General features: G+C 45.0%; 1 protein-coding gene across 4 annotated transcripts in view; it reads left to right on the forward strand.

Annotated features, from left to right (window-relative positions):
* The window catches only part of Cobl (cordon-bleu WH2 repeat protein), a 232,127-nt gene extending 211,323 nt beyond the window's left edge, over window positions 1–20,804 (forward strand). For all 4 annotated transcript variants that reach the window (XM_036201372.1, XM_036201374.1, XM_036201373.1 and 1 more), the window contains 5 exons: window positions 755–852; window positions 2,060–3,942; window positions 5,967–6,086; window positions 7,186–7,449; window positions 19,404–20,804. In XM_036201372.1, coding sequence (XP_036057265.1) covers window positions 755–852; window positions 2,060–3,942; window positions 5,967–6,086; window positions 7,186–7,449; window positions 19,404–19,421 — 2,383 coding nt within the window. In that variant the 3' untranslated portion in view covers window positions 19,422–20,804. The remainder of the gene's footprint in view (window positions 1–754; window positions 853–2,059; window positions 3,943–5,966; window positions 6,087–7,185; window positions 7,450–19,403) is intronic.
* Window positions 20,805–21,417: the final 613 nt, after the last annotated feature.

A 21,417-nucleotide genomic window follows, 5' to 3' on the forward strand; every position in this document is an offset into this window, starting at 1 on the left:
ATGTGATGAAAAAGAAACAGACCGTATGAAAGCCCCTTATTGTAGAGAAATGAGCTGTTCCTCCCTTTCCGAATCTTGCAGATGGTTCACTGCAGAGAGGCAGCACATTGGGGAGGCAACATGGAAGGACTTCTGAATACTCCCCATATGGCCCCACATGCTCTGCTTTTAGATGCTCTTTGACAGCGTAGGAAGTTCAAAAGTGTCCTGTACCAGAGCCTGAAGCCTACAGGACTACAGCCTGAGGGACACTGATGTTCATGGACAGATGTTCATGATGCAGGTGTTCAGGAAGAGGCTGACAGTTTAGTCTAGCAGAGAGACACAGCCCTGGCATCATGACATACAGCTGGTCATCAGGTACCTCACTCCCTAGAATGCGAGGCACAGTGCAACTCAGATATGTACACGAGACCTACCAGCATGTTCACTTGTCTGGTATAGCAGAATGAAGACATGGGGACCTCATTACAACTACATGGGGTTCAGATGTTGATAACATTTTGGGGCTAATATGAACATAACACTCCAAACTTATCAGGTACTACATGCATAACTTACGGGCCTTATACAGTATACACATGTATACACACATCACCCATACAAATCTGTGCAGTTCCAAGGACAGCAGTGGTCCATTGAATGTGGGACTACTTAGCTTTAAATATGAACTGAAGTTTCTGGAAAAAGAGGACTAAGTTCTAATCAGTACTAGGAAAATAAGCACTCTTCCTTTCTCTTTGGTCTTCCTTAGAAACGAGAAAGTCACCATGCCTCCAAATGATGATGAAGACCTATTCATTACTGGACACCTCCGTCAAACCCTGGCAGAACTTGATGAAGACCTACAAGGTAACAGCCACAAGCCTCCTACTTTGATAGCATCCTGTATGACCTTACAGGAAGTCACTTTTTCTGAGTACTTTGGTATGACTTCACAAGAAAGAAGTCTCGGGATTACAGCTTGTTTTGGATGTGTTTTGCCTATATGTAAGGGCTAAACTCCTCTCTCAGGTGAGGGCTGTTCTTGATGGACTACTTTTTGTCAGGGCTTCAAGCAATATTAAGAAAGCATCTCAGTAGTATTTAAAGTGTGTGACAAGCAATACTGCTTTTGTGTATAAAAGTCTCCATACATTAAAGATAGAAACATCCAGAATACCAAAATGAGGTAGGGAAACACTAGATGGTACAAAGAGAAGCAGCTGTCTATTAAAACTTATAACTCTTCCTTACTTGGTAGGGCAAAAATACACAATCTTTTGCCCATGATAAACACCCTTACCATGGAGTGCCCCATGGCACTGCTGTTCTTTTAACATGTTTCTTGGAAAATAACACTATAAGGTCAGGGCAGGTACAAATAATTTCAGTAAGTAAGCAGGAACTCCTTTAGACAAAGAAAGCTACACTATTTTCTTTGTGGCACACATCAAAAACAAACTAGAAAAACACAACAAGGATAAAACAGACATTAAAACTGACCTTGACTTTGTCTAATTCAATTTTCTGTGTCTCCTCATTGGTATTCGGTTGACACAGCTGGGAATCTGATCCAGCCATATAGTCTCCCATACACTGTGACCACATGACCCACTCCATCATTTAGTGCTTTGAAGAATCAGTGTAATTCTGAAGACACCAAAACTTACTTATTCTCTCTTTAAGAAATTAAAGCTAGAGCAAATCACTCTACATATCTTGCTGTGCTTCTAGTAGACATGAGAAATAAGAAGGGTAAAATCCCAGTTCACTTGAGGACATTTTCCAGAATTTCAAATGTAGGAATCTGTTTTATAATTGGATGACTTGGCAAAATGTGATGACTAAAGATCTCACCCTGGTGATCTGCAAATGGCTCTCTTGCTGTATGGTAAAAGTTGCACTTCTGGCTCCAGACAGATGTAGATTATAAATCAAGATAACACTTAACATGTATGCTTTAAAAAACACAGTAGAAATCCCTAGGGAAATCAAAGAATTGGCCATGCTTACATTAACTCACTGGAAACACTACAAAGGGTGCCAATTGGTGACTTGTGTTTATCTTTCGATGCAGGCATGGAAGAAAATTATGAAACAGATACCAGCTCTCTAACCAGCTCCATAAATGGTGTGTCTAACCAGAGTCTGCCAGAAGCCATAATCCCAGATAATGGCATGGATGACATCCCAATTACATTTATTGGGGAAGTTTCTGATGAGCCTGTTGACTCAGGACTGTTCCCCAGTAGAAGCAACAATGCAGCTACCTTTAACACAGAGGGCATTACCAGCCAAAGATCTCACCTGTCCCCATTTCAGACTGAGCATAGCCAGCCCTATGTAAGGATAAACAGAAAAGAGCCTGACCCCTCCCCTCCTTCCCAAGATATCAGAAAGAGAAATCAGTCATCAACCTTAGCCAACACATCTGAAGATGAGAATCTGGTTGAAAGAGATCCCAGAGTGACTTCATTTGTTTCTAAGCTTTTTATAGATGACCTAAAATCAAAGGATAAAGGCAAGGGGCATGGATCTACTCACAGCCAGAAGACACAGGCAGGTCCCGGAGCAAATTCACTGCCAGTGAATCAAAAAGACAGTGAGGAGGAAATCCCCATCTCAACATTACCACCATGGTCTCAGCATGGCCAGGCCTCAGGGGGAAGCTATGGGCTCAAGTATGGCCTCACTACATATAAAATTGTCCCTCCCAAATCAGAGAGGAGGTATTATGACAGGGATGGGTCCCTCTCCACTGGTGCCATTAAGATTGATGAACTAGGGAATCTGGTGAGTCCACACATGAATGGGAGCAGGACCATATCCCGGTCATCAGCTGTTGTCGAAACAGATGCACAACCTATTGGAAAAGTCAAAGAGTTCTGGAGGCGTAACTCAATGGAAAAATACCTGAATGGGCCAGCAGAGTGTACAGCCAAAAGTGTTCCCTCCACCGCCACCGCTGCCACACCAGCAAAACCACAGCAGGATAATGGACTGAAGGCAACCTTCACGACACCCACTCCCCAGCAGCAGCCTGCCCCACAGGAATATGGGGCCCACCTGGAGGAAGAGAGAAGCCGGCCACATTCAGCAGTCTCTTGTCATGTGAAAGTGCCAGCAGCTAACTCTGCGGAAGTCACATTCCTCAAGCCTCAGAGAAGAACATCCAGCCAGTACGTGGCCTCTGCTATTGCCAAGAAGATGGGGCCTCCAAGAGTCCATGCTGATGTGGTGAGACCACATAAGAAGACTGCTGAAAAGGGTCATGAAGAACCAACGCTGGTTAGACCACCTCCCACTGAGAAAGACGAGGCAGCTCCCAACCAATACTCAGAGGCACAACAGCATGAGCCTGATACAAACCAGGCCTCTGTCTGCCTTTCCAGCAACTCTGGTGTGCATATGCCAGCAGGAGACCATCCCAGGGTAGGGATCAGCAGCCTGTATGGGAAGTCATCTACTCAAGACTGTCCTGCTGTCCACAGAAACTCCAATTTCCTCCCAGTTAGATCTTCCCAGAGGGATCGTGTTTCTGTGGGACCAAGCTGTGGTTTCAAGGAAAAGCAAACTACAAGTAACCAAAAGACGAGCTCAACATCTAACCCCACATGGGCACCGGACAGGACACACCCGCCCCCTCTGCTCTTGGCGGAGGCCCGTGACTCTGGGAAGATACTGATGAATGGCTCTGCACGGGCCCCAGGAAATTGTGAGCCTCCTCACTGTCCAAAAGAGTCTAGCCCTACTAGCTACATCATCTTACAGACAGAGGAAAAACCCAGTCCGTTAACTACAGATGTTCAAGACTCAGATGATGCTCTACCATCCAGCATTTTTGGGCCAAAGAAAAAATTCAAGCCTGTTGTTCAAAGGCCAGTTCCAAAAGACACATCTCTGCATAGTGCCCTAATGGAAGCTATCCACTCATCAGGAGGGAGGGACAAGCTCCGCAAGGTGAATGTGGTGGGCATCGGGGTTGGGTACAGGGAGCAAGGTGAATGTGGTGGGCATCAGTGTTGGGTGCAGGGAGCACCTGAGCAGGCCTTTCATCCCTGTTGTAGATCTTAAGAATGGGACTGGAGGAAAAACTGCAAAGACAGAGCTGCTAGTTTACAGGTTTCATTTTAACTACGTTCTCCTTCTTTCAAAGCATTTAAATCAAAGCACTAGAGAGGCTGATGGGCTTTATCTTGTCAGGCTCCAGCAGTGCAAGGGAAAAAATGTCAATCGATAAATATCCATCCTCTGGGACAGAGTAATAGGGAGGCCAGGGTGTGTGACTGACTATACTCTGGTCCAGAAGCACTCTTGTCAGCTTTGTGTTATCTTAACAAAGTACCTGAAAAACTTAGAAAAAGGAAAGGTTTATCTTGGCTCACAGTTGGGAGGTTTTAGTTCATGGTCAGTTAGCTTATTGCTTTTGAGCTTGTGGCAAAGCAACAGAGTATGGTGAGAACACATAGCAGATCAAATGCTCCTCATAACCAGGGAGGCAAAAGAGACAAGTATCCCACCATCCCTTTCAAGGACCTCCTTCCAGTGACCTTGGACCTCCTACCAGGTACCACCTCCTAAAGTCTCCACCAGCTTCTAGTGGTCACAGGCTGAGGACTATGCCTTTCATGAGCTCCTGGAGAACATCTTGACACTCTGAGAGAGTAAGACTCAGGCAGAGCCACTGCTTTCTGATCAGCTGTGTATTGATAAACACAGCTACATATTCTGGGAGTGGCATAGCAGTTTGGATTCATTGTTGTGTGACCATTGTGAGGTGTCGCACAAGCCTATATGGCAACAGGCCAGCACTCAACAGGGACTTCTTGTTACATCAAATGTAATCATCAGGAGATGAAGCTGCTGATATAGCAGGCCTCATCATTTTGGAGGTAGATAAAGGAATAAAACCATATCCTAAAGGTAGTTGTCCATGCCAAAGTTGACCATAGAACCTATAGTGTAGTGATGCATCCATCGTACAGTAACACGGTCACCCGTGTCATAATCCAGAGTTACAACTATGTATAACTGTGTGTCATACCCCTGCAAGTCTACCAGTACAGTGCATAGGCTTGCCTACACTAGCATCACCCCCAAAACCTGAAAATTTCATTGCAGTAGGACAATAGGATGGCTACAGTGTCACTGAGAGACAGCAGTATTTTAGCTCTTTTCAGTCTGGGGAGTCTGTTGTCACCAGTGTAGTGTATTGTTGACTGAAACATTATGCGATGGCTTTGCCATTCCACAGTTAAAAAAAAAAAAAACACACACAAGAATTTTGTGATCCTTCTCCATATCAACTCATTTAATAACAAAATGTTATTATTAAACCAATGCTAATAATGAGTTATTTTCTCTGTTTTTCAGTTGAAACGTGGTAGAGTGAGTCTAAATGCTCTGGCTCAGTGTCACCCACTAACATTCTCAGCCAGGTTTACAAGCTTTCAGGAGATTTACAAGCTTTGCAACATTGCCAGTTGGGGAGAGCTGGGAGAAGAGCAACAACAGTCTCATAGTAGAAGCCAACATTTGATGCAACCCCAAATCTATAGCTTTTGAGTCTCAGATAGCTGCCCCCCCCAGCTTAGTACAGGGTTCTGTCACGGTAGCCCATAGAAAGTTGAAAATATCCTAAGCTGAAGAAGCCTCAATGCACTGAGCTCAGCTGGGCTTAGCCCCGCCTCCCTGCTCAGAACATTTACACCAGCCTACATTTGGGCATCATAGTCTAGCTCAAAGCCTGCTCTACCAAGGTGTTGAATGGCTCTGTAAAGTCTTTGAATGTGATGAGACTAGACAATCAAATGGTTACGTGCATATGCTTTGATGCTGTGGCAAAGTTGAAAGCACTTCTGGGACCTTCTGAGTGTACCTTTAGACAAACAGTGAGTGGAATGTATGCTGTAGACCTCCACTGATATGGAGTGAGCCTTTCCTTATGGTCAGAGTGAAATAGGTTGACTTTGTTCATATTCTAGACTGCAGAACACACCTCAGAAGGAAGGCCAAAGAAACCATCCTACATGGAGACGGAGAGCGAGCGATCCGCTCTTCTGGCAGCCATTCGGGGCCACAGCGGGACTCTCAGCCTGAGGAAGGTAAGGTTATGGGCCTCCCCTTTATATAACAGGTTCAAAAACTTGCCAGTCCTTCTCCCCAGCAACCTAGGCCAGGACCACCAAGTTTGCATCTCTCTGACTTGATGGCAGTCACCGTCAGAGCTGCAGACTCCACTTGCTTAGCACATAGTCACCCAAATCCAGGCAGCGGTCACAGCTGCTGCTCATAGAAAGTGAGAGACCGATCACTGGCATTCCCCTGCCTTTTCTGCAAGCCTACCCTGTACACTAACACTTTCCAAAGTCTCTCACACACTCATCATGATCTCGGGCTAGGAAAACTAGGCCACTGCCTACCCTCACAGAATGAGGCTGCTGTGCGAAGCTATCCCTAAAAATGCACAACTATCAGCAAAATATTAATTGAGTTTAGGAGCAAGACAGTGCACCCGTAGCTGTCATACATGGGATTTAAGAAATGATGTGACATGTACATTTCCCCCTTTGGTTTTAGTGACTATCAACCCTCACCCCCCTCGTTATTCAAGTTTGTATGTCTGGCTTCTATTTCTCACATATGAAGGAAAGTTGAGTGACTAGAGAGTACTCCTGCCATACTTGGTGCCTGTGAGCCATGCTTTGGAAGAGCACAGGGATATGTGTATAGGTCATCAACAGACAGATGTCTTTTTCTTGTGATTCATCATGAAGTTGCTGTTTGAGGTTCACTGTGAGATGGGTAGCTGTGTGCTATATTCTTGGAAAGGCCCCTTACATAAATGGTGACTGAGTCTGGCAGGCTGCTATAACAAAGCCCTGTAGACTGGCTGGCTTAGAAACAACACATGTTTACTTCCTACAGTTCTGGAAGCTAAAAGTCAAAGATCATGGCAGCTGCAGAGTTGATGATTCATTTGGTTGTCTGTCTAGTTCAGTGTACCTTCACACCAAGGCTTCACAAGACAGAAGGTTCACGAGACTCTCTGGGGTCCCTTTAACAGGGTACTGATTCTGTTCATGGTAGTTCCACATTTATGATCTCATCACCCCCCGAAAGTGTCATCATCACCCTGGGGTGTCACAGATGGGATGGGGTCCATGAGCACACCCTCTAGTAATCACTAAACTGTCTCGTTAGGTGTCATCCCTTGCCTCTGAGGAGCTCCAGAGCTTCCGAGATGCTGCGCTCTTAGCCCCAGGTTTGGATAAAGCTCAGCAAGAAGACCATGGCCTTCCACCCCCACCTGTCCTGCCACCACCACCTCCTGCAGCCCCCCAGGCTCCGTCAGCCTCCATCGTGGCTTCTAGGTTCAGCACAGGCACCCTCAGTAACACAGTGGATGCCAGGCAAGCCTTGATGGACGCCATCCGCTCGGGCACAGGAGCTGCAAGGCTGAGAAAGGTGAGTGTTGGTAGGGGTAACAGAACTGGAGGTAAAGCTGACTGTGCAGCCCCGCTTCTGGAGGGCACCACTGAGGGCTGGGTAAAAAAGAGCTGACTCAGGAGAAAGCCAGCTCTCCATACCACCTGCTGCCCAGGGTAGCAATATTTAAGCTAAACCCACTTCTGTCCCCCTCCTAACCCCAAATCAGTGCTAGTGCATGGACGGGCTGGGTGAGAATCCACAGTGTGCTCGCTGGAACTCCTACTGGGAAAGCAGCACCCTTAGCCTGTGATGCCGTCAGCTGTCTTCCCCTGCCTACCTTCATCTGCCAGCATAAAGCATGGCTTGTAGTGAATTCAAAGTCTCCCAACAGAGCGTACACCTTTTTTCCTCCCCCTGGGTCTCTTTGTACAGTATAATGCAGGCCTACTTATCTACTTCCTGCCTAGACACTGTAGAAAACCGTGGCTCCTGAAGCAGTAAAAACTCCACCTGGCTTCTGAGCTCTGTTTCAGCTCCAGGCCGTCCTATGAATTCACTGACTTCTGTGGTTGCACATGCCTCCTGGATATGGAACGTTATGCTAATAACAGGAAAGCCTAGGGTGTTTTAGATTTTCTAGGAGATCATTTCTCCATCCGAATTTGTGCTGTCCCTGAAGAGGTTGGTAGAAAGTTAATCTTTACTTCATATGTTAAACACACAAGGCTAGAGGATCCAAGTCCCTTGGCTTAGTCAGACATGGACTTAGCACAATGGGTACTTGTTGCCCAGGGCCTATCCTCTAAGGAAAGCAAGTTACCCATGAAGCCAAAGCTGGGTCACTTTCATATTTTATAAGACAGGCAGAATTCCTTGTTTCCCCGATTAGAAGCCTACTGAGGCAGAAGAGAGGAAAGGTCCCTAGGACATGTGGCTGAGAAAATTGGTCCTTCCCTCCATGGGCAGCCATAAGCTACTAGCTCTTTTGCTAAGTCAGAGCCTCATGGGCCCCCCTGAGTGACAGTTTTCTCAGCTCCCTCAGGAATCCATTAGGTTCATATCCCTGGTTAGCCCCACCTCCCTGGGCTTGTTGTGTTTTGAGGACAGCCATGGCTCTGCAGGTGTGACTCCAGATAAGAAGCGACATTTCCTATCAAGGATGTAAGCCATCTCCATTGGAGGCAACGCCTGCTACAGGTCCCTATCCCGCAGCACTGGAGCGTGACAAGCTTCAAGCAAGTCCTCGGGAATGGCATGGGAGCTTTACTTGGGCCCTTCTGTTTTCCCATGTCTATGGACCCGGTGGATTTCTGAACTTGTGTCATGAATGGTTGAGATGGACTCATGGAAGTCAGATGAAGATGATGAAGTACAGCTCTGAGGCCCCTCTGGGCCCCAGATAGCCATTTCCCAGAGCCTGAGTACCAGAGCCAGTGACTCTCAGCCTCTTTAGAGAAGTCCTAAGTAATTTAGTGAAGACCATCATCAGACTTTGTTTCTGAGCTCCTAAAATCATGTTTTTCAGAAAAAAAAAAAAAAAAAGTCTATAGGCAACATCTGAGTCCAGGCTCAGACTTTTCAGACATTAGAATCCATATGTCAGATGAATTCAACTGTCTACAAAGGGACTTAGCTGTAAGATTTGGGGTAACTATATGTCTTGTTCACTGCTCTTAATATATTCTGAAAAATTCTGAGTATAACCTATTGGAGGCTTCTCTTTCTGCCATTTCAGTGATCTAGTCAACCACGGTTTGAAAATATTAAGTGGAAATTTCCAGAAATTAACAACTGAGGAATTATAAATAACTTTCATTATAGCAATTATAGTTGTAGTATTATAGTTGTTAGTATTATAGTTGTTAATGTCTCCCTGTGCCTAATATGTAATATAAACTTTTCATATTCATAGATGTGCGGGTCTAGTTGAAAGCATATTCACTCTACAGTTCTAAGCACCCATGGGGGCTCTATGGAAAGGGAACTGCTGGCATAAAGGCTATGGGCACCCACTTGCTCTCAATATTTACACACATCTCACTAGCCGACAGTTGGAGCTTTTCAAAATAGCTGCCACTTTATCCTGCTATGATGAAAGGGTACTGTGTCAAGAGAAGCCAAAAGCCGAGGCTATTCAACTGGCAAGTGGTAGTCTCCAAATTGAAAACTCAGCCTTGCTTTCTTGGAGACTGCTTTCCTCTGCTTTGCAGGAAGATAAAAAGAAACAAGATTGAAGGAGTCTGAAAAAAGAGACTAAGTGATTTGGAAAGGAAGGAGCAGGAATGAAGGGCAGAGAATGAGAAGGCCTGCACTAGACATGGCCAGCTGAAGGTTTGGAGGTGAAGAGGACGTTGGCCAGTATGCACCCCAGGCATACGTGGAGGGAAGGTCATTACAGCTACAATGTTCTAGCCGGAGTAGGAGACACAGCTGTCATTTCCCACATGATCTCAGCTTTCGGTCAGCTGCTTAAGTGGAATCCACAACACCAAGTTTTGATTATTTCTTGGATTGACTTAGCTCTTAGGTTCTCCTTATCCACTCTGGAAAGTATGGGTCAGTCAGTGTTTAAGGATTATGGCATGTTTGTTTACAAGGTGCTTTGGGGCTTAAAGCTGGGTCCTGGGTGATGTGGGGCAAGATGACACTGAACAAGTTCTTGTCACTCTGTCAATATTATACCTGGATGACCTTTGCCACCTGCTGCAGAATATGGCTTAGGAAGCCAGGGTAGGATGACACATGCTCCTGAGCAGCCCTTCCCAGCCCCTCTTATGGGTGTGGGTGTGGGTGTGCAGGTGCTCATGAGCTACACTGCCCTCTCCTGGGCAGGTGCTGGATCCCTAGGGGGCATTCCCCCAACTTTGTGGTCTCTGGTTTACCTTCCTCCTGCAACTTTCTGTAGAGCACTGGATCTGGGCCTCAGTGGAAATGTTCACAATTCAGGTAATGGTTCCAAAGCGCTGATCAGATGATGGTGCTCTCCTGCTGTGTGACCCGTGGGCTATGGTGGCTCTGGAGTGTCAACACATGGGCTTTCCATCTGTTTCTTTAGCTTCCTTCCTCTCTTTGATCCAGCTGACTGACCTTGAGGAAAATCCAGTAATCCTTTGGCTTTTGCAGCCTGGGCAGGGCCCTCTACAGTGAGGCATCTATATGGCTCCTCACACCTGGGTATTCAGTATAACTTCCTGCTCAGATGGGCCCTTGGATCTGGCTAGCTGCTGCACCATTGCATGGTGCTTCTTGCCCCTGAGAAAGCCCTTGCTCAGCTCAGATCCTGGGGTCAGAGACTTCCCCCGAGATTTAGAACTTTAAGAACAAAAAATACTGACCATGCTAGGCAAAGTCGGATGGTTGTTCACCCTACTGCAACTTGTGTTTCATTGGGAAGATGCTGCCCGTCATACAGGATGGTCAGCTTGAGGGAGAAGGAATAATTATCTTAAAGATGACATCATTGTTTTTCACAGTGATCACAGTCGCCTTCATGGTGTGAGTGGCCCAGGTCTCTGGCTGTTGACAGCGCCAGTACAACTCCCAGCTGCCTGATTTGCTTCTGGTTCCGTGTGAGGACACCGGTTTCCTCCTAGGATGTCCCCTCTTCTCAAAGATAGGTTTCAGTGCATAACCGCCTCCCAGTGATAGCTTCCTCCTTCTTTCAGTCCTTTATTCACAGCAAAGGTGAAAACAACCTTGTGCATCCAGCTGCCTTAGCAGATCTGTGTGAAAGGTATTGTGTCAGGGGGCCTGGGATGCACACCTTGCTTCCTTCTATCTGTGTGTATGTGTAAACATGTACGTGGCAGTGCTTCATCCCCTAAGCCTGCAGTAGCACCTTCCAGGATGCTGGCCCTGGGAGAACCATTCAGAGTAGACAGCTCAATGAAGCCTCATTGTGCCTACAAAAAGCACTGTGCCACAGAGACACAAAAAGAGAGAAGTAACCTTTCAGAATAACTGAGGGACTTGGTTAGAATCCCCACCCCACCCCACACAGAGGGCATAACAAGCTCCTGCTCTATTCCCCTGGGAGGAAAGGCTGTGGCTTCCATTTGATAAATAGGCAGGTGGGGTGCTGATATCCTGTGACTTTTCCTGGCAAAACATTCCTAGGTCAGCACCTTTGTAATGCCCAGACATCTTATCAGCTCCTGGCCGCCTTGGCAAATGCCCATGAGCCACACTGAGCTCACACAGCACAGGTGCCCTCTTTCCCACTACAGGAATCACAGATGTAGACACATGCATGTCATGCCTCCTGACCTCAACAGGAAGCCCCAAGAACTGATTAGACGAAACGTTGTCAGGAGGTCCCAAGCTAGGGAAGAGAAAAAACAAACCTCTTCCTTCTCGGCTGAAGAGAACACCATGTTCCGGGGACTAGGGAACAGAAACCTGTGTCAGCACAGGCCTGACTCCTAAGTACAGTTGTTTCAGACACTGGGCCCAGGTTGCTCACTGTGTAAGCCTAGCTACGTGTAGTTAAATTGGAATGGCTTCAGGACAGGTAGTTGAGATATTCCTGTGACAGCTCTCCCACGTTACCTGTTGTCTCTGAAAATGGAGCTGGGATGAAGCATGTCACGAAACTGCTGAGTGAATTCATCCTTGTTTTCAAATGCACTCTAAACTCTCCAAAAGGCTCCTTCAGTCCCTAGACAGCTCAGTTTTCCCACATTGTCACTATGTAATTTTCCCTTCATAATGCAGGTCACAGCTCCGAGTTCCCTGAGAGCTAGTGTAAGCCCTGTTGGATGTGGGCCTGTGCTTGCACAACATGGATTTACACAACAAGACTCGCCCATCATTGTGTCTTCAGCCCCATCAATAGCTGCTGGCACAGAGTGGGCATTGAGTCCTGAGCTGGAAGGAGAATTAAGAGAGTGTGCCTATTTTATAGTGTGCTGCACATCTCAGCCCTCCTGCTGCGTCCTGCTGTCTATGCGCTGAGAGATCACAGCCCATGAGGATCAGTAGAAAATCTTGCCAGATACCCAGTTCAAATTGGAAGTGCACACCTTCCCTTCCTTTGGGGAAATAAAATGACCTTTGGGCATCTCCAATCTTCCTTCCTGGCCTATTTGCACCCTCAACTGAACTAGAGAATGTCCTGCTCTCTTGGCGATTTATTTTTGAAAAAAAAAAAAAAAAGAATCCATTCTCCAGCAGCATTCTCCAGGAGTACCGTTCACTTCACCTTTTTCCATGCAGAGATTATTCTTCTTGGCAAGTAAGGAAGAAAAATAAAAGTCAAATATTTTTGTAGCTTTCTGTATTCTCTAGTGACCCCACACACACACACACCCGTAGAACTTGTCTTTTTGTCTAAACAAAACAATATGAGACTCTTTTAGGGATCATGAGTCTTGGAGGAGGTGCTAGTGTGTGGCATCCACACTGATCTCTGCTTTGAGATCTTCTCCCATGGGCACCATCTCTCTCCTCCTCATACATGCTCTTGTCTCCCAGGCTGCTGCTGGTCTGCTGGCCACAAAAGCAGACTGTCACAGTAGACCGATCCCTGATTGCAATCTAGATGGCAGTAACCCAGCAATGTAGCTGAAGCCTGAGCTGACATCATTTGCTGTCAATATAAGCTCAACCTTCATTGACAGTTACCTGCCTCCCTAAACTTGCTTCAGTGAAATTCTATCTAGATCTTTCCCAGGCTTCCCTTTTGCAGTTTTCTTTTTTTATATATACAAAAAAAAAAAAAAGTTTACTTTCCTTTCCAAAAAATTTTCCTAACATACTGAGAACTGTTCTAACCCATGTCGCACCATCATATTGGTCTTGCTGGTAGTAGACATGACTTCCAGATCTTCTACACTGCCTGTGAGAGCAAAGGATGAGCAGTTGCCTTGCCTCTTCATCTCCCTTCCCCTTCAACCACCATCTTGCCCCATTTCCACTTATCCTTATGTGTCTTGAGAGATTCACCTAGGTAAGGTATCACAATACCCCAGATAGAATGATCTCAGGATCCTAGCATTAGCAAGCTGCCAATGCTCACTCGGCCTGTGACTCCATGCCAAACCCTCATTACAGATCACTAAACCTGGCTCTGGGAAGCGATATAGTCTGCATCTATAGTATTCCCCCAGAAGCCCATATGCCAAAGGAGAAGCCTAATGGGAGTTCTGGCCATGGTTGGCCAGCTCCTTCTGCCTTCTGCTTCCCTCCTGTGAAAGGAATGCATGTACCCAGCCATAAATGCCCTATCCTATGCTGCCTTTGTGATGTGGTTCCATAGACATAAAACCTTGGGCTGACACCTCCAAAACCAAGAACCACCTCGACCCTTTGCAGCGTGTGGGGAAGCATGCCAACACAGGAGCACCCTGGAACCACATGGCGAGCAGGTGTGCTGGCCAGCACATTGTACTAGGCACCGTGTGAGATGACCTTGTCCCCCCCCACACACACAACTCTGTAATGTAGATCTCACTCTCACTCTACCAGTGGAAGACACAGGGGTTAAGAAAAAATGTGAGCAGCTCTCAAAGCTTCACCCAGCCAAGGTTCAAGTACACAGTCCACAACGTGTGCCTCTCATACTCACGCGCGTTCTAGCTGTACATCTGGGGATTATTTTTTAATGAACTTATCCCAAGGCCGAGTGGAGGGTTTGCTTGAAAGCCTGTCTAGGCTTCAAAGCCATTCCTTACTCTGACTTCTATAAAATACAGTTCATCAAGCTCCATTTTTCTTCATTTTTGCATGAAAGGTTTTTCGTCATTTTTTTTATTTCAAACATGTTGAAAAGTTGAAATAATTGTAATTGTGCAAGCCCCGAGAGCTTTTGATGACAGCTTGCAATGTGTTTTTTCTCTCACATCTGTCTGTCTTCACTGTCTACCCTTCTACCTACCTGCACACACTTTTTCTTCTCTTGTTGAAACAAGATCTCACTATGTAGCCCAAGCTGGCATTGAACTCAATGGTCCTCCTGTCTCAGTGTTAGAATGCTGGGATTGCAGGCCTGTGACCCTCACACCTGGCTGAGAATTTTATCTGTGTGCAGTAGAAGCACATTGCAAATATTAGCATACTTGACTCCTGGGTGACTTCACCTGCGTGCTACTGGAGTTTGTTTACTTTTTACAGTTATTTTTCAGGTAAAAAATATACATAGAGTGGCATGCACACATTTAAGGAGCTCAAAGGTCATTTTAGTGGGGCTCCACCTTAACCATCTTGAGATTGGTTTTTGATAAGAATCACAAGAAGAATAAAGCTGAAATAGTATTTATGGAGAGCTTACAGGTGTGCTAGCATGTGTGTATGTGTGTATGTGATTCATAGCTATTCAGGCTGCCTGTTTCTGCCTTGGCACAGTTTGTATTGGCTGAGTAGAGAGGGAAGGGTCAGGTACAGTTGGAAGACTACTAACCCAGAACAGTGGAGGTGAACCAGTAGAATCAAATTACCCAGAAAGAAAGGGTAAGGCACACCTAGGGGGAAAGACACAGCTTTTTAAATATACTCAATGGGTCTCTGGAAGCTTCTTCAACCCAGAAGGTAATTTCAGGGACTGGATCTATCATCCTATGTAGTTAGAGTTTTCCTGCCTGTCCCAGTCAGGACAAATCTCTCTTACCCGCCATTCCCACAGTCGCTCGGACCCAACCAAGAAAGCACACAGAAACTTACATTGTTTACAAACTGTATGGCTGTGGCAGGCTTCTTGTTATCTACTTTTTCTATCTTAAATTAACCCATTTCTGCTTATCTATACTTTGCCACATGGCTTGTGGCTTACCAGTGTCTTTACATGTTGCTTCTCATGGCGGCGGCTGGCGGTGTCTCTCTCCAGTCTTCTACTTCCCAGAATTCTCTTCTCTCTTCTTTCTATAACAATTTACATGGCCCTCTACTTGCCCAAAAATCTTTCAAACAGGGATCAAACTACCTCCAGTGACCACATCTTAGAACAAAGCTTAAAAATATACATATGAATGTGAAACTATTTAACACTCAAGGCAAAATTGGTACTGTCTGGCATTCAATCAAAAATGATCAGAGAACATAATGGAAGGCCAGCCTGCAACATTAGCTACTTAACATGACTCACACCACCCACTAATGAACCCAGATATTAGAGAAGAGTTAGTGTAAGTACATCTAAAGACTACAAATAAAAATTATGTTCATGAATGTAACAGGATTAAATTATAAATTAATAACAAAATGGCCTCAGGAAAATCCCCAAGTATTGAAATGACATAGTTCTAAATAACTCATGGGCAAAAGGGGGAAAAAAGGAAAATTAGAAAGTAGTTTGAGGTGATTGTGAATTATACTATGGAAGTGTGGAGTACTGCCGAAGTAGTATGTTTTCTAGATAATTCCATGGTCCTTTGTCATTCTACAACTGAGTTAGGTTCTTCCCTAGGAAACTAGAAAAAGAAAGAAACTGAAGTCTAAAGTTAGCAGGAGAAAGTAAAGGTCAAAGCAGGAATCAATAAAATAAAAGAGAAAACTCATTTCAAAAGTTAAACCCAGAGCTGGTTCTCTAACAAAACCAACAAATTGGTAAGCCTGCCACAGGATATATCAAGAGAAAAAGGTTATTTGTTAATTTTGGGAAGGAGACCTAATATCACACAGATTCGACAGGCATCATAAAAGACTATTATCAAAAAGGAATATCACACACAGTTTGATGCCAGGGGTGTGTTACTTTAAACACACCAACTTCAAACTATGAAAATACAAATGCAAAACTCCAGAAGAAATACATAAGCTGAACAACTCCAGATCTAGTAAAGAGACTAAATAATGCAGCTTTTACTAAAAGCCTTCACACACACACACACACACACACACACACACACACACACACACACACAATTTCAGACCTCCTGGATAGCTTTACCAATGAGTTCTACAAATATAACAAGACCTCTAAACACGTTCATCCTGAAAGCTGAAGAGGAGAGCAGGCCCCAACTTACCAGCTTATCCTATGAATCCACTGATTCCTCTACCAGACAGAGATAGATAAGAAAGAAAACAAAATAAAAATGATGGTGTGTGGTAGCCAAGAGAAATATGCCCTAGGAATGCAAGGTTGGGTTAACATCTCAAATCCATTCCCTTATGAACTGTTATTTAAAGTCATCCTAATAGATTCCTTTGATGCATTTGACAACATACATACGCCATTTCTCATGAAAACTCCATAAAGTAGGAAAAAAGGAATTTCTTCAAACTGATAAAGGCCATCAGTGGAAAGCGGCAACTAACCCATACCAGATAGTATAAGAATGAATACTTCCCTAACATCAAAAAGTAAGAAAATGCCTGTTTTCTATGATTTTCTTCAACACTTACAGAGAAAAAAATAGAACAGGGTAAGAAGATGGATGCATTTGCATTCATATGTAATACTTATAGAAGTTGTGTTTATAACTGTCTCAAAACATCAGCAAAAGAATTAATAAACAAATAGGATGTATCCATACAGTAACTACAGCAATGACAGAGATGTGGATTACTGCAGCAATATATATTAATTTCAAGACAATTATGCTGAAAACAGCCTGGCCATAAAACTTAGCACGTGCCGTAATTGTTTGATTGCCATAAAATTCTAGAAAATATAAACTCCTCTGTTGTGCTAGATGATTGGTGGCATCTGGGGACTGAAGGGACTCTTGAAAGTGCTGTTGTGGTCTTGATTGTGGCTATGGTGCCCTTGGTACATGCTTTGTTAAAACATACCAAATTAATCCCAGCACTAGGGGCAGCTGAGACCATTGGACTGTCCACAAGTGAGAGTCTAGCCTGGTCTAGATAATGAGTTCCAGGCCAGGTGAGACTACATACTGAGACTCTGTCTCCAATAATGGGTGTGTGTGTGTGTGTGTGTTAGACTCTACAATGAATTTATTCTGCTGGTTTGGATTAACAACATAAACCTGACTAGAGGAGCATAGAGGCCAGGGTCTAGAGTTTAGAGGAAAGCACTATTATAAAGTATGGGCTCCCTAATTTTTTTTTAATTAAAAAAAAATTTATTTTACATATCAACCACTGTTTCCCCTCCCTGCCCTTCTCCTGTTACCCACCACCTCCCCCATCCCACCCCACCCCCCACCCCACCCCACCCCCGTCCACTCCTCATAGGGGATAAAGCTTCCCTTGGGTAGTCAACACCAGCTGGCATACCAATTTGTGGCAGGACTAAGCCCCTCCTCCCTGCATCAAGGCTGAGTAAGGCATCCCACCATGGGAATGGGCTCCAAAATGCCAGTTCATGGACCCAGGATAGGTCCAGGTCCCAGGTCCCAATGCTAGGCTAAACTAGACCCTCCCTTTTTTTTTTTTCAATTGAAATTTTTATTGAAAAAGCTGCTTTTTAGATTTATACTGGAATGCAATGTACCTATGATAGACAAAAGTAGGTTTTGGGGTTCGGGGATTTTTTTTTTTTTGTTTTTTTGGTTTTTTGGTTTTTTGAGGCAGGGTTTCTCTGTATAGCTTTGCGCCTCTCTTGGAACTCGCTTTGGAGACCAGGCTGGCCTCGAACTCACAGAGATCCACCTGCCTCTGCCTCCTGAGTGCTGGGATTAAAGGTGTGTACCACCAATGCCTGGCTGACAAAAATATATTTAAAATAAGAAAGAACAATGCTAGAGGACATACATTATGTGATATTAAGACTTATTACATAGATACAGTGAATGAAGACAGATAACTATGTCAGTGGATGTGGTAGAGTCCAGAAACCAACCAATGCAGATAGTCAATTGATTTCCAACAGTGTTAATGGGGCAGTTTGGAAGAAGAAGGTCACCTCAGACTCACAAAGCCTCAGATCTCCCTGGGAAGGGGAAACAGAAGTGATTTCATGGATGTGCTAAGCCTTATCCCTTCTTAACCAGTAGCTAATGCAGCCATGTTCCCCCTCACATCTGTTGGCTCTGGGAAGCTTTCTGCAGGGTTTCTGGAGCCCTGCACAAGCAGATCTGCCATGGGTATCTTACAAGTCCCTTTTTGTGAGGGACAACTGAGAAAATACACACAGGACAGCCCAACAGAGGTACTTCAGAATTAGTAAATATTTGCAGGGAATCCACCTACACCTTGGTCCAAAGCTTCATCAACCTGGCTGCAAAGGGAAAGGATCCCCTTAATGTCCAGGTGACTGAGGTAGAGGCAAGCCTACAGGGCTACAGGGGATGGATTACTGGTGCTCATGAAGAAAAAAGAAATTGGAGCCATATATGCAAGTGGACATATATGTGCATTCAACTCGGCAGGCCTGGCTAAAATATAACTATATGTGACTTGACTTGAAGCACAACTCACCTGTCTATATGTGAGAGGAAAAACTCCTGATGGTGGTGATAGAATATCACAGTCACCTTGAACTGATAGGCAGATGAGCTAAGACTTATAGAGTCCACATGGTACTCAACATACTGTGGATATACACTGGACATAAGCCGGGGACTGGCAACCCAGTGAAAGGAATCTGTTTGTGTCTTTTGAGTATTTGCTTTGGTTGATAAACTGAAAAGTTAGAGCCCGATGCTGAATTCCCAGTCCAGTACTGTCCAAACTGTGCCCCAGTTTGATACTCCAGGAGAGCGGCAATGGTTATTTCATAGAAAATCCATTTCTGTAAAACATGTTGACAGGCACTAGAGTCAGTCCCCTAGATCTGGATTTCCTGTTGTTGGGCTGTCGGGAGAGAACTGAACCAGCAGGTGCTGGGTGACTTTTCCTGCTAAATAGAAGATAAACTTGCACACACCTTTATCCACACCACAAGCTATTTAATCTCCCATGTAATCACAAACCATTGCAAGGTTTTAAGTGTATTTGTATTTTGGAAAGTCTCTCTGGAACAGTAAGTAGCATGGCCAGTGGTCTAGATTTCAGTTCTCCAACACTCTTTGCAAGGATGAGCATGCATATCTCCCTTCTGTACACTTTGTTGCCCACAGAGACAGTAACTCTACCTGTCTTCATTGCAGGTTCCCTTGCTCGTATGAAGTCCTACTACTGCAGAAACCACCTGTACAGCTCCCAGGATCATCACTAAAGGAATCCAAGTGACAGGAAATGAAACCAACAAGAAGTGGTACTTTCCAGTCTCCAGGCCAATGTGCCCACAGTGGATTTTCAGTGTTCCTGCATAATAGTCAAAGGGGAGATGGTGCTTTGCTGTGTAGCTTGTGTGCCAAGGACATGTGATCTGCCTCTGAATGCTCACAATTGCCAATAAACTGCTCTTGTTGGCAGAGTAATGGGAACACACAGGCTGGAGCCCAACACTCACACTTGATTATAGCCATGGGCACAAAGAATCACGCCTTACATTGATTTTTGGATCTTTGAGACTTTGACCACATACACGTGGTTAAAATCCTTTGTTTAAGATCTTTTGAATTCTAGGTGGACAAAAGCATAAATCAACAGAACCAGTCCGAATCCATCACATGCTACATGATGCTCTGTTTCTGGAGTAAGAAGAGTGATGGAGGAAGGCTGCCACAAGATGGCTTTTGCAGGACAGTAAAGCATCAGATTCCTTTCCTCACATAGTGAAGCCTCACACCTCACAGATGATCTTGGACTGGGATCTGACCAACTAAGCATTTAGAATTCAACTAGTGTTGCCCAGAACAGGAGCCCCACTGGACCATGTGAGCGGGCCATTCCTGGCTCCTTACAAGGTGATGGGGAGCAAAGATCAGAACACTGGAAGGGCTGTCCCTTTTTTTTATGGCTTGTGTCCCACTTGTATAGCTGTCCTCAGTGCCCCGGCAGGCTATGAAGTGCAGCAGGCCACTCCGAAGGAGCCTTGCATGGAGCCTGAGTCTTCACCAATAGCCTTCTGAAATCCTGCAGAGGGCCAAGGAGCAAGGTGTTGGGTGCTTACGTGTCACAGAGGGCAGTCCAAATTGTGCTGCATATTCTGTGACTTACAGCTTATCCTGGCACACTTCAGCATGGTCCAGCAGCTGCTCTGCTATTATATGACAGTCTTATAGCACATGGTGGGTAGACACCATCTTTAAAGAATTTAAGCTCAGCAGGGAGTTTTGTGGGTTGTTTTTCTTTTTTCTTTTTCTTTTTTTTTCATGTGTCTCTAAAACCCTTTCTTATATGGAGGAAACCAAGACAACAATAGAAGTCAGCAAAAGTTCATGATACAAAAATCTCTGCCTTAGTGAAAAAAAAAAAAATACATGGGATCATTTTGCTGATTCACCCTGTTTCAAATCTAGGCATCGGATAGAATGGGAACTTGGTACTATGCGATTACCATTGCTAAACTTTCTCAGTGAAGCGAGAGCTACCAGCCAATTGCTCTTAGTCACAGCTGTCTGCTCTTTCTCTTAGTGCCACAAATAAATGCAAATCCAATCCTGTCACTGTCGTGTGGATTTCATGCTACAGTGTATGTCCTGCCTGCAGCTCTGTCGGCTGCTGTGTTAATCAGTGTTCCATCACTGTGACCAAACACCTGAGGGAAACAGTTTAAAAGGTGTTAGTTTGGCTCATGGTTTTAGAGACTTCGGCAGTGTTGCTACCCCTGTGGTAACACAACACACCATGACCAAAGTGTCACGCCCCGAGAGGCCACTGCTCACCTCATAGTGGCATAACACAAAAGAGAGAGGAAGGGACTGGGCTCTTGATATCTCTTTCAGATGTGTACCATTTCCTTAAGGTCCTCTGTGCCTCAGCTCCTGAGGGTTCCCTCCCAATAGTGCCGCAGGCCGGAGTCCAACTCGTTAATGCATAGGCCTTTGGGGGCCTTTAAACTCAAAACTATAGCTGCATCTTTCTGTATTCCTCCGAGTCTCAGCAAACTCGGTGGACAAAATCATCATCACCACGGAGGTTAGATTGTAGAAGAGAGAAAAGTCCTCAGGACAAGGGGATGACAGAGTCAAACCGCAGGGGATGGAGACAGGTCTTGGCTTGGGTAAATCACTGAAAGAAAAGACATAAACAAGGCAGAGAGAGGAGCAAGTGCAG

This window comes from Onychomys torridus, chromosome 10 (assembly GCF_903995425.1).
Source record: "Onychomys torridus chromosome 10, mOncTor1.1, whole genome shotgun sequence".
In the NCBI taxonomy this organism is placed as follows: domain Eukaryota; kingdom Metazoa; phylum Chordata; class Mammalia; order Rodentia; family Cricetidae; genus Onychomys; species Onychomys torridus.